Source organism: Choloepus didactylus, chromosome 19 (assembly GCF_015220235.1).
Source record: "Choloepus didactylus isolate mChoDid1 chromosome 19, mChoDid1.pri, whole genome shotgun sequence".
In the NCBI taxonomy this organism is placed as follows: domain Eukaryota; kingdom Metazoa; phylum Chordata; class Mammalia; order Pilosa; family Megalonychidae; genus Choloepus; species Choloepus didactylus.
Genome location: NC_051325.1, coordinates 51184260 through 51196694, shown reverse-complemented (window position 1 = coordinate 51196694; position 12435 = coordinate 51184260). Strand labels below are relative to the sequence as shown.

The 12435-nt window shown below is 46.8% G+C and overlaps 1 protein-coding gene across 3 annotated transcripts in view; it reads left to right on the top strand.

The window, feature by feature from the left end:
- The window catches only part of SULF2 (sulfatase 2), a 116753-nt gene that overhangs the window by 35451 nt on the left and 68867 nt on the right, over positions 1-12435 (top strand). For all 3 annotated transcript variants that reach the window (XM_037811929.1, XM_037811930.1, XM_037811928.1), the window contains exon 3: positions 7762-8001. In XM_037811929.1, the coding sequence (XP_037667857.1) occupies positions 7762-8001 (240 nt within the window). The remainder of the gene's footprint in view (positions 1-7761; positions 8002-12435) is intronic.

Genomic DNA, 12435 nt, shown 5'->3' with positions numbered 1-12435 from the left:
CATATGGAAGCCTGGGGACAGCAAGTGCCAAAGCCACATGCCAGGAACAGGCTGGCGAGGAACATGGAGGAGGGCAGCAGGATCTGGGGCCTGAGGGGGAGAGTGATGGCAGGTTAGAGTAGAGGGGAGGTGGGGGAGATCACTCAGGACCTGGTCAACCATGCAAGAGGGTTTTGATTTTATTGCAAGGCCGATGGAAAGTCACTGAAATGTTCTGAGCTAGTCACGTATGCCTGATTCATGTTTTCAAAAGGCTGACCCTGGCTGCGGGTGGAGAGGGGTGGCACTGGGACAAGAGTGGAAGCAGGGAGACCAGTTGGCCGTTGCGACTGTCCGAGATGATGGGGGCTTGGGCAAGGATGGGGTGCTGAGAGGGAGAGAAGCAGATGGATCGGGTTCTACCGGGAATGTCAAGCCACAGGGCTTGCTGATGGATTACAAGTGGGAGGTGAGGGAAAGAGAATCCAGGATGACCCCCAAGTTTTTGACTGAGCAGTTGAGCAGATGGTGGTGCCATTTTCAGAGACAGGAAGACAAGTCACGGGGTGGAGGAGCGGGTTTTCAGCCGTAGGATGGCCATTAAGCTGCTTTGCTGACATCATCTACTGGTTGACCGGCTCTGTGTAGCTCACCCCCAAAAGTTGGAAAAACACCCTGGAGGCCCTGCCCCGTTGAATAAATACCCTCTGCCAAGGGCAGTGCGTTGTAGAATTACAAGTGGAAGGAAAGCTTTGGGTAGAGCTTTTCAGAAAAGAAAGAACCAGTGGTTGCTGAGGTCCTCGTGGTTATGTCCACACCCCTCCCTTCCCAGAACCTGTCCACCCTCTCCCTCCGTTGACAGTGACCGTATCAGAATCTTCTCCCAGAAGCCTCTGCAGTCAAAGCCAACAGAAGGCAGAGGGGAAAAAATGACTGCATAGGCTCTCTCCAACAGTTAAGTGTTCATTAATACAATTCAATACTGCCTCTTCAACATCTGCTTAATTGATTTTGGGTTTAGGAACCAGTTTTGAGCCTTGGCTTTTTGTAGCTAACCTTAGCAATAATTTTTGTCTTTTTAAAAAATTTCTACCAGTCAGGAGTGGTTGCCCTTTGCCATCATCATGAGGAAACCTCATCTGAGAGGCGGGTCTGGGGAACCCTGAGTGGTTTTTCTGGATTGAGATACAGATACAGCAAATAGTTGACTGATGGGTGCGAGCACATTCTAGCAGCGGGGGAGCAAATGTAATGTCCCTGGCAACAATGGAGGCCTCCAGTTGCTACTGTCTGTCCCCCAGGCCTTCGTCTAGCCCTCCTGTCAGGTCCGATGGGGCCCGGCGCAGATGCAGTTGTTACACAGGTGTGGCCTTGGGCCAGCAGCTCACAAGGGACTGCAGGCCTTCCAGGGACACTTGAGGGACAAACAAGGGCTGCCATGGGCCCAGCCCAGCTGGAGGACACCACCAGCCTGAGGACAGCGGAGGACACAGGTGCTTTCCCACCTGTGGCCTGAGCTCGCAGCCCTCCATCCCCTGTCCCATTCCCATCTGTACCCAGACTAGCAGCCTCCTTTCCCCTCTAGAGGCCTGTTCTCTGTGGGTCTCACTTAGAACTTGTCTCTGTGCCACATTAGAGCCTTACCTTTGCAGGTTCATGTAACTCTTCCCCTCTGCTGGAACAGAGTAAGCTAAGGTTGCAAACTCCATGCATCCCAGGGCTGGGCAGGCTCTGCAGGGGAGGGAGGAGGGCAGGGTGAGGTCCAGGGAGAGCTGGCAAGAGGGGGCCTTTGGAAATGGACCCTCACTGCTCACGTCCATCCAACTGAGGACCTTTTGAGGCTGGATGTTTGTATTATTCAAGCAAAGCCAGAAATTTGGATTGATGTGCAATCTCCCAATTAGAAAAGAAAAGTTAGCAAGTCAATTTTTAAACATTTTTGGGTAGAGCGAAATCATACATATATAAGGCAGGATTCAGTCAAGTTGTGAACTCTGTTATACTACATTTGGGAGCTACAGTAATTAAAAATTTTTAAAGTTAGCGTGTGTTAAGTGCTTACTAAATGTCAAGCCTTGGACTAAAGGCTTTACATACATTTTTCTGAATTAAAACTCAGCACATCCCTGCAATGCAGCACTATAATTTTCCCTACTTTGCAAAAGAAACTGAGGCAAAGAATGGTTAGAGCATTTGCACAGTCAGTGAAGTAGGAAGTAGCAAAGTCAAGAGTTCAAACTCAGGCCTTCTGCCTCTAGAGTCCTTCCTATCATATTGGGCATGGTGATACAGAACAGTCTAGAATTATCCTAGAATTTCCCAGTCAAGAGAAACCTTAAGGCTATTCAAGTGTTTTAATTTTCCAGGTAAGGAAACTGAGGCCCATAGAGGAGGTGATTTACTGCAGCTCTGACCTCATTGCTGCGTCTTGCGATTCTGTGCTCTTTGATACCCAAAGTCTACAGATGAGAGGGGCCTGGTGGTTCAGTTGAAATAGAAGGGGTGTGTGTGTGTGTGTGTGTGTGTGTGTGTGTGTGTTACACATCCATGCACATATTTAGCAGCTTAACCCTTTTGACATCAAAAACAAAACAGGTAAGAAAGGACTCACCCAGGGGAAAAGTGGGACCTGGAGAGCTGAAAAGAGGGTGTGCCCCTTTCATCCTCAGCCCCTTGCTCACACACAGAGGCCCAGAAGAGCAGTGAAGCAGTGTTAGGGAAGGGATGGACAGATTTTAATCCACACCATCTAGGGAAGGCCCCTCTGGAGAGGCCATGTTTTCAGAGACCTGAGCCCAGGAAGGGACTGAGTCACAGTCTCAGCTGGGAGAGTAGCAAGTGCAGAGTCCTGAGATAGGAGCAGGCCTGGGAAAGGAGCAAGCAGCAAGGAGGGCAAGTGGTGGGAGCAGTGGGCGAGCCGGGGAAGAAGTGGGAGCTGTGGTTGACAGGAGAAGGCATCCAGGTTGTATAAAACCCTGCAGGCCAATCTGATGACTTTGGCTTCGTTCTTTGTGAGACGGGCAGTCAGAAGAAGAGTTTGAGCAAAGGTATGCGTTGATCTGACAGTGTTTTAAAAGGAGCCCTCTGGCTGCTGGATGGAGAACACAGTGCAGGGGACACGGGCAGAAGCTGGAAGACCATCTCAAAGGCTGTGCAATGGTCTAGGCTAAAGACAACAGTGGTTAGCACAGAGTCACATCAGGATGCCGCCCGCCTTAACTGATTCCAGCTTTTGTTTTCTCCCTGTCCCAACTACCTCCTTCTACTTTCCCTAGGAGTCCCTTACATTCCAGAATCTAATTATTTACTTATAACTTTAAAAAAACAAACATAGTTTGTTTTCATCCCATCATCCCATAGTTATTGATCAAAAACAGTATCTCCTGTGCCACCAAAGTTGGGGGCTGCAGGAATTTGTCTTGGAGGGCACTTTGTGCATCTCTCCCAGCTGAGCAGGCCTCTAGGACAGAAAGCCCCTGGAATGGCAGAAATCGGGTGGTGTTTTGAATCTTTAAAATCCCCGGCACATGCCAAGTCCCAAGGGTTGCTCCGCCCCACACCTTTAGAAGAGTGAATTATTCAGCCTTTCCCACAGTGTGTCTTTTATATCACACTACACAAGATCATCTCAAGTGATATGTCAACAAACATTTCTTTTACTGCTTATGAATTTAATTTGATGCGCCTCAAAAGCATATATAAATAGAATATCAAGTCCATGATTTCACAGACATAGTTACTTGGGTTAAAATTAAAGTGCTTTTATTTTAAAGTCACTTTAAAGAAAAATATTAAATAAATAATTGTGCAGGTGGTGCCCATGATGGCCAAGATCAACAGTCACGAGGGGGGATGGGAATGGGCGACATGTGGGAAACACTGAGTTCCTGGGCTGTTGGCAGTTGGGGCACCAGAATTGCTCCCCTTTGGTGGGGTTGCACCCCTCCCCCCAGCTAGCAGAGTCACAGAAAGAGGTGTCAGGATGACCTCACCCCAGCCCTGCGTGGGGGGAAGGTTTGGTCATGGAAAGAAACTGGGTCTGTTTTTCTCTGCAGGTTTCCAGGTTTATATTGGACAAAACCAGTTTTGGTTGGCTGGCCTGACTTCATTTAAAATATTTAAAGCTGGCCTTTTTAGCTCTGCACAGCCGTGTCTTCCACGTTCTTACCTCCCATTAGAGCTGTCTGTCTGCATTAGGGCTGGGGCTGGGCAAGGAGATTAGATCATATGTTTTTGTATCACAGATGTTGATTTATGGAGCCTTGTCACTGTGGCAGTTTTAATAAAGAAGGTTACTGCCCCAAGGGGAGGCTTAACATGTAGTGCTACTTAGGCACAGATGCCGCTGTCATTTCAGGACATTGTTAAAATTGTCCTTTAATAGCTGATTGACACCACTCTCCTTCGGCCAGCTTATTTGGGCAGAGGTGAGTGCACAGAGCAGACTTGCAGAAGGAGGCACTGGTCAAGAGTGCCCAATAGCTAATGTCCTCTGAAATTAGTAGAATGGAGACAAGCGGTTTGAGATGCTGTTTGAGCCCATTAAAAATAAGAAACGGTTCCTCAGGCTGCTTGCTTTTTGCCAGCACAGGCATTTGGAGCCGCCGATGCCGTTGAATTATTCACCAGGTGGCGGTGTCCACTGTGCTCCAGGTGGGCGGCCCACTTTTGTCCTTTCTGTAGGCTCTGGAGACTAGAGGCCGAGTTCTCATCACCAGCTGCTTCATCTGTGCACCTCATGGTTTGTGGACAGGGGGCAAAGAGTTGATTCTGCCTGAAGTGTCTTGGATTCCTGCATTCCAGTACTCACTGAGGCCCTACTATGCGCCAGACACCAGGCTTTGGGGCTAGAGCTGTGAAGCACCCAGCCTTGTGGACCTGACATCCTAGCACCATAGAGGGACTGCAAGTACGATAAATATGCAGAAGGTTATAGAGTGTTAGAAAATGATGACAGTGTTGAAGAAGGGAAACAAGGAAGGGAGTGTGAAATATCAGGGTGGGGAGGGCAAAATTCTGGATATGGTGGCCAGGGAAGTCCTTACCGAGAAGGTGACTTTTGAGTGAAGACGAGAAGGGGCGAGGGCATCTGGGGGAAAGGCATGCCGAGTAGAAGGAGCAGCCATGGGCAAAGGCTCTGAGGAGGGAGTGAGTCTGGCAAGTTTAAAGACGGGGTGGAGGCCCCTGTGACTGGAGAGAGTGGAGGCAGGAGGAGCAGGGCAGGGTGGGGGGTCAGAGAGGTGATGGGGAGGATATGGCAAAGCCTCGTGGGCCACTGTGACGGGTGTTCACGCAGCTCCGGGGCCTGAGGATTCCTGCTCAGTTTGCGACACGAAGCTAGTTCTTTCCTCGGCCAGCCTCGGAGGACTTGGCCAAGGGGATCAGGAAATGCACCTTACAAAACCGCCTCAGTGCCGGGCTTGCCAGGCAGGCTTTGCCCCATTTCCTTCAGGCATTCAGTGGGTTTTTCCGGAGCACAGATTATAGATCCCAAGGTGTGAAAATAGAGGAACAAGGCAGGCAGTGCCCGAATCACCCAGAGCTCTCAGTCCAGAGGTGGAAGCAGAACATAAACAAGGAAACCAGTGAATGGGGCCATTTCGGAAGGTGATGAATGCTAAGAAGAAACAATATAAATTGGTAGGACAGAGAATAAGCAGGGTGGGGCTCCTGTAGATCAGGAGGCAACCAGACATCTCTGAGGAGGTGACATCCGAGTTGAGCTCTGAATGACAGGACGAGATGGTGAGGGATGCCCAGGGAAGAGGGTCCCAGGCAGAAGGCACAGCTCGTACAAAGGCCTTTGGCAGGAACAGCGAGGAAGTGAGCACAGGGGATGAGGTGGGAGAAGGAAAAGGGGCTGGGGTTGGGGCCAGGCACGAGGAGTCTCTCAGGCCACAGTAAGGAACTCGGGCTTTATTCGGAGCAATGGGAAGCTGCTGGATGATTTTAATCAATGAAAAGATATGATCTGTGTTTGCCTTAGGGAAGCTTTTGCTCTGTTTCTTTCCCTATTTGGCAGAAAGATGGGATAAAAGAGCCACCCAAATCTCCCTTTCATTCTTAGCCCATGGGGACTGGAGGCCAGTTGGGTCCAGTTAGTTGTTTTCAAGTCTCTAGGGGGTTGTTAGGTATCGAGCTCAGCAACTCGCTGGCAAAGACCGCTGATGCCTGGATTAGTTCCCCAGGGCTGCTGTAACAAATGATCAAAAGTCAGTGGCTGAAAATGATAGAACTTGATTCTCTCGGGGTTCCAGAGGCCAGAAGTCTGCAATCCCGGTGGCAGCAGGTCCACACACCCTCCAAAGGCTCTAAGGAAGAATCTTTCCTTGCTGTTTCCGGCTTTTGGTGGTCCAGGCACTCTTTGGCTTATGGCTCCGGCTTCAGATGGCCTTCTCCTCTGTCTGTGTCTTCTCTTCTCTCTCTTCTCAGGATACTTGTCACTGGATTCAGGGACCACCATAATCCAATATGACCTCATCTCAAGATCCTAACATCTGAAAAACGCTTTTTCAAATAAAATCACATTCAGGGTCACCGGCACAGGTCCCAGGGTTAGGACATGATGTATCTTTTTCGGAAGGGTCACCATACAACCCACTACAGACTCTAAGAACTGCAAGGAAAAAGAAAACTGGAGATGGCCACAGAAGGAAGAGAGAAGGCGCATTGAATATTTAGCTCTAATCTAATGTTTGCTTATGAACCATGTGGTACCATGATGCCACCACTCTTCACACCTTTATTGAGTACCTACTGTGTGCTCAGTGCCAAGTACAAGTACCTCCTGTGTGTTATATGCTGCAGTGAAGCTGAGGATTCAACCCTGAGCAGGGCACACAGTTTTTGCCCTCATGGATACACAGCTGGGCCCAGTGAATGCGAAGTTCCCTGGCGCACAGTAGGGCTTCCGCATGTGTTAGTGCCTTCCTCAGTGCCTTACTCTGCACATTTCTTCACAGCCTCATTGAGAAACAAGATTAGGCATGAATGAAACCACGCTACTTGGTGGCATATAATTAAATCCTAACCACACATGCTACACATGTGACAAGAGCTCAAGATCAGACAGAAGAGCGAGTGATCCCAGAAAACTCACAAGAAGAGGCACAGCTTGCCTTGTGGGTTAGATCTGGGTGGAGGTTGGAAAAGGGTTCCTAGCTAGGAGAGCGGTGGCATGGGCAAAGGAGGTGAGCGTGAGCACAGGGCATGGCTGATGCAGAGGATTTCAGCTGAGAAGTATTCAGGGAGGGGGTTGGCGTGGCCACATTTCAATAAGAGTGAACAATTTTTGGGAAAGTTCCAAACAAAACAAAGTATAATCTTCCTTCAATTTACAAAGTGGTTGCTTTCCAAAGTAAAAAAATATATATATATATATATCAGCATATGTTAAAACCATGCAAAAGAGATGTTCCGTTTATATATAAAGCAGAGTTAGAGTCTAGGCTCAGTTCATAAACAGTTTTGCACCTATCCACCATAGGACCAGTGGGACCCAGGACCCAGGACACTTCCTCATGTGCAGGACTGCCCCACAGTGCACCGCAGCATGTCTGGCATCTCTGGACCTTGTCCACAAATGCCAGTTGTGCCCCTCTCAGTCTCTCCCTGTAAGTTTCCAAAATGCCCTCCAGGGTTGGGGGGTGCTGCTCTATTGAGAACCACTCAGTGGACTGTCCCTACATTGCTGCATGCTCTGTTGGAACATAGAGCCGTTAGATGTCTGCTGCACAGAGGGCTCGGGGCACGGGCATCTCACCTCTGACCTTGTGGTTGCAGGTTCCATGCAGGTGATGAATAAGACCCGGCGCATCATGGAGCAGGGCGGGGCGCACTTCATCAACGCCTTCGTGACCACGCCCATGTGCTGCCCCTCGCGCTCCTCCATCCTCACCGGGAAGTACGTCCACAACCACAACACCTACACCAACAACGAGAACTGCTCCTCGCCCTCCTGGCAGGCGCAGCACGAGAGCCGCACCTTTGCCGTGTACCTCAACAGCACGGGCTACCGGACAGGTGAGTGGCGGGTGGAGGCCGGGAGCCTCATAGAGATGGCGCAGCCCTTATTGTTTCTCTAGCGGTGGTCCATGTGCTTCCGGGGGACCCAGGTGGTTTTAGGAGGTACACAGGCAAACTGTTTCATTTGAAAGTTGCCCATTTGTTCCTACATTTATTAGAAAAATACAGACTGATTTGCCAGTAGTAGTGATTGAAAGTGGTCTTTTCAAAGGAATTTGAGTTTAAAAAAAAAAGTGAGTCCATTTAAAAATATGAATTATAGTACCGAATGGCCACAAAGTACCCGTACATGAGTTTGTATTCTTTGTTAGTTATGTTATAAAAGCCCCTGAAGGGCTGTGTGCCGGTTTGAATGTATTATGTCCCCCAGAAAAAGCCATATTCTTTGACGTAATCTTGTGGGGCAGACATATTAGTGGGGATTAAGTTGGAATGTTTGGATTAGGTTGTTTGCATGGAAATGCACCCCACCCAACTGTAGGTGATAACTCTGATTAGATAATTTCCATGGAGGCGTGGCCCCACCCATTCAGGGTGGGCCTTGATCAGTGGAGCCATGTAAATGAGCTGAGGAACAGAAAGAACTCAGTGCAGCTGAGAGTGACATTTTGAAGAGGAGCTACAGCCAAGAGGGACAGTTTGAAGAAAGCACAGGAGCTGCAGATGAGAGACATTTTGAAGACGGCCGTTGGAAGCAGACTCTTGCTCCCGAGAAGCTAAGAGAGGACATATACCCCAAGTGCAACCAAGAGTGACATTTTTGAGGAACTGCAGCCTAGAGAGAAAGCCATTTTGAAACCAGAACTTTAGAGCAGACGCCAGCCACTTGCCTTCCCAGCTAACAGAGGTTTTCCGGACACCATTGGCCATCCTCCAGTGAAGGTACCCGATTGCTGATGTGTTACCTTGGACACTTTATGGCCTTAAGACTGTAACTGTGTAACCAAATAAACCTCCTTTTATAAAAGCCAATCCATCTCTGTTTTGCATTCTGGCAGCATTAGCAAACTAGAACAGGCTGCTTTATTGACTTCAGGCCATCATGGAAGAAGGTTCTAGAATGACATTGAGGGAAGTGGATGGGAATTAAAACTGGTATGGAGAAAGGAGAGGAGCATATGTGGGGACTCGGGCCACTCTGCACATGGTAGTAACCAGGATGGCACAGAAGCTGGCTTGGTGACAGACTGTCTGTCCTCACTTTCCCAGTGCTGCATCCTGGGTAGAGAGTGAGCCAGGGCTCCTGTTTATCTTGCAGGAGGTGCTCTGGTGGGTTCTGCAGACTCGCCTGCCAGGATGCTTGCCTGAGGCAGAGGCACGATTACAGTGCCTCACTTATCGCCAGCTCTGTTGCAAAATCCTCCAAACTCAATTAATTTAATTTGCTTTAATTAAAAAAAAAAAAAATACTCCCCACCTTGGGTAAGAAGCAGAGGCAATTGTGAAATCAGATATTGTGGCTCAGATGTTGCAACCCCAGGAAGTGGTATCCATGTGACAAGGGCTGTTCGGATGACATGGGTGAAGGATGGAGGCCTCCCTTGGCTCCATGCACGGCACTGACCAGCCCTCAAGGCTGAGCTGCTTTCTCTCAGGTATGGCGTGTTGGGGTGGGAAGCCAGCAAGTGAGGCTGTGTCTTGCAGACTTGTCTCACTGCCAGAATGATCTGGAAAGTGGGTCCTGCTGACAGACCTAGGAAGGCCTCTGTCTGATTCATTGTACAACCTGTTTTGTGGAGGCAGAACCTCATTGGTTCCTGAGTCTCTGCAGAAAGCCAAGCATGTCAGAGATGACCCCTAGATGGTTCCAGAGACCCGGATACAGATGGAGGAAGCCCTTGTTAAGGGGATATCTGCCACCCACTTCCAGACAATTATAGCCATGCATGTCAAGAGTTGCCAACCTACAAATATTTTTAAATTTGAATTTTTAGCTGAAATCTCCTGATTTTAAAAAACATTGGCAAAATTTCAGTTCTTGTAAATGTGTACTGTGGGTCAAACAAAACAGCTCTGTGTGCCAGATGTAGCCCACAGAACCCCGCTTACCACCTCTGGCTGGAAGGTCTGTATTGAAGCTTTAGCTTTTAATGCCAAAGGAACAGCAAAGACCCTAAAAGTGTCAACTCCCCTCATTGGACAGCCAGGGCACTGTAACCCGGAAAAGAGGTTTGCTCAGCGTCAGAAAATGAGGCGTTTGTGCTGTAATCAGCCAGAAGCCAAGACCACGGGAATTCAAAGAGTTTGTGAAAATCACATCAGTCAAATTGAAAGGAAACTCACATATCCCATGACATTTTGGGGATTCACATTGGAAGCCAAGGCCTGGTATTTCAAAATCATATAGCTTGATGCATGAAAAGGAACTGTCTCAAGAATAAACATTCCTCAAAACTGATTCCCCAAACCACCAAAAAACTGTCTCCCCAGATAATCCAACTATGCTTAATTATTGTACTCTCAGTGAAGGCTGGGAACATAATGTCAAATGTAAATAGCTTTTTTTTTTGTAAAATTGCCATAAAGAATTTTATTCATTATATTTAGAATGTCCCTATGTACAAGGAACCTGATTCCAACCTTATCTGAGAACATCTGATGAACTAGTGTGCTCCTAGTTATTCAGTAACAAAAGAGTTGTATACCCTATATACTTTCCCTCTTTGCCCTGGCAGCTGGGAAGCACAGATTTGAGTTTTATGTCAAGTTGCTATTTAAAGTGAAAACATTTTCAAGATCCCACTACATGAGGTTAGTTATACAGACCAATGTCTATTGATTTAGAAAAAAAAAAAAACTACAATGAATTCAAAATCCCTTTTACATTAATTTGATTTATATAACTGCCATTGGAATATATAGTAGCTTTTTGTCCCCCAAGGACCAATGGTCAACTGTTCTGCTGGGACTTGAGCCACATTATAAACCCTGTATTCACTTGGGTTTAGGGCAGTTTGGTTGAGTTGGATTTAAATCCTGGTTTTGTGTGCGAGATCCAGCATATCAACTGTTGATTACTCCCTCAATTAAAAGCACATGCTGCTTTGTTGGGCCTGCTCCCTGAATTGGTCAGGGATTCAAACTCTCTTTCTTCTCCATACTTCCCATTGGTGAGAACAAAGTTTACATACTACACCTGGCTGCAAGGGAGCCTGGGAATTGTAGTCCATACTCTGGGTGACGATTTACCTAGCTAAAAATTCTGTTTTGATGGGAGAAGAAAATATTGAGGACAATTAAAGTCACTGCCACAGTAACGGATCTCAACCTGTTTGTGTTGTGGGACCCTTTTGAATAGAGAAGTCAGCCTGAACTGAAGAAGACTGAAATCAGGAAAATGTTACTTAAAGTGAATTTTGTAGTAAACAGTGCTTTTAATGTATTTTATTAGGCATTTTACCTTGAAAAAATTAAACTACAAAACTATGAAAGTAACCTTATTTTACGTTACATCTGCAACATTTAACAAGCTTTAGTTTATACTTGTGACTAATGGTTTGATTTTTTCAGTGAATGAATAAAGTGTCAATGGAGAGGGATAGGTAATTTGACTAATAAATTTAAATGATAGCACAATGTGATATCCTTTACTTTACTTTCTGTTTTCACAGCAAAATCTTAGGGGGTCATTTTGGCAAAAGTATTTGAGGATTTGATCAGTTTTTCCAAGGGTCTCTCTTAGTCCTTCGACACCTGAATCTTCCTCTGTAAATGCTTCTTGCCTCATCATCCTTTTCAGTGGTCTCATCTTCCCTTATCTCGTAGATCAGATTATTATTTGTCAATGGATTTGCACATGATTCAAGCTGTCCCCCAGTGTCTTTAATTCCACAAAACCCTGCATCTTTTACAAGATTGGCAATTTCATTTACAATCATCTTGCTTTGTGTTATCCCATGTTTGCAATAGAGATTGACAAAGGATGAAGTGAGAGATGCTAAGTTTAAGTGGATAAATTTCAATCTGGTGATGAATATTTCTATATTTTGGCTTCTTATAACTTGGAGGACTTGGATCTCAAATACGTATACCCTTGAAACTACATCCTCAATTTTTACAAAATGAGCTTTGCCATCCTTAAGCACTCTTCAGCAGTTGAGCTGTCTGCTGTCCTGACTGTGCTCACTTATATGCCCACAAGTCAAAGTTACATAGTGTTCCTGGAAAAGGACACCTACCAGTTCTTTGCACAGTGGGTGAGAGCTTGTGCTCTCCCTGAGTTCGAATCCAGGCTCCACCAATTACTAGCTGAGTGAACTTGAACAAAATTTTTAACTCTGTCTTGGTTCCCTCATCTTACAAATAGGGTAATAATATTACTTAGCTCACAGAGTTTTTTGAGGATTAAATATGTTAGAACAGTGTCTGGCACATGGTAAGCATTTAAGAAAAGTTGGTGATGATGATAATGATGATTTGCACAAGTAACAC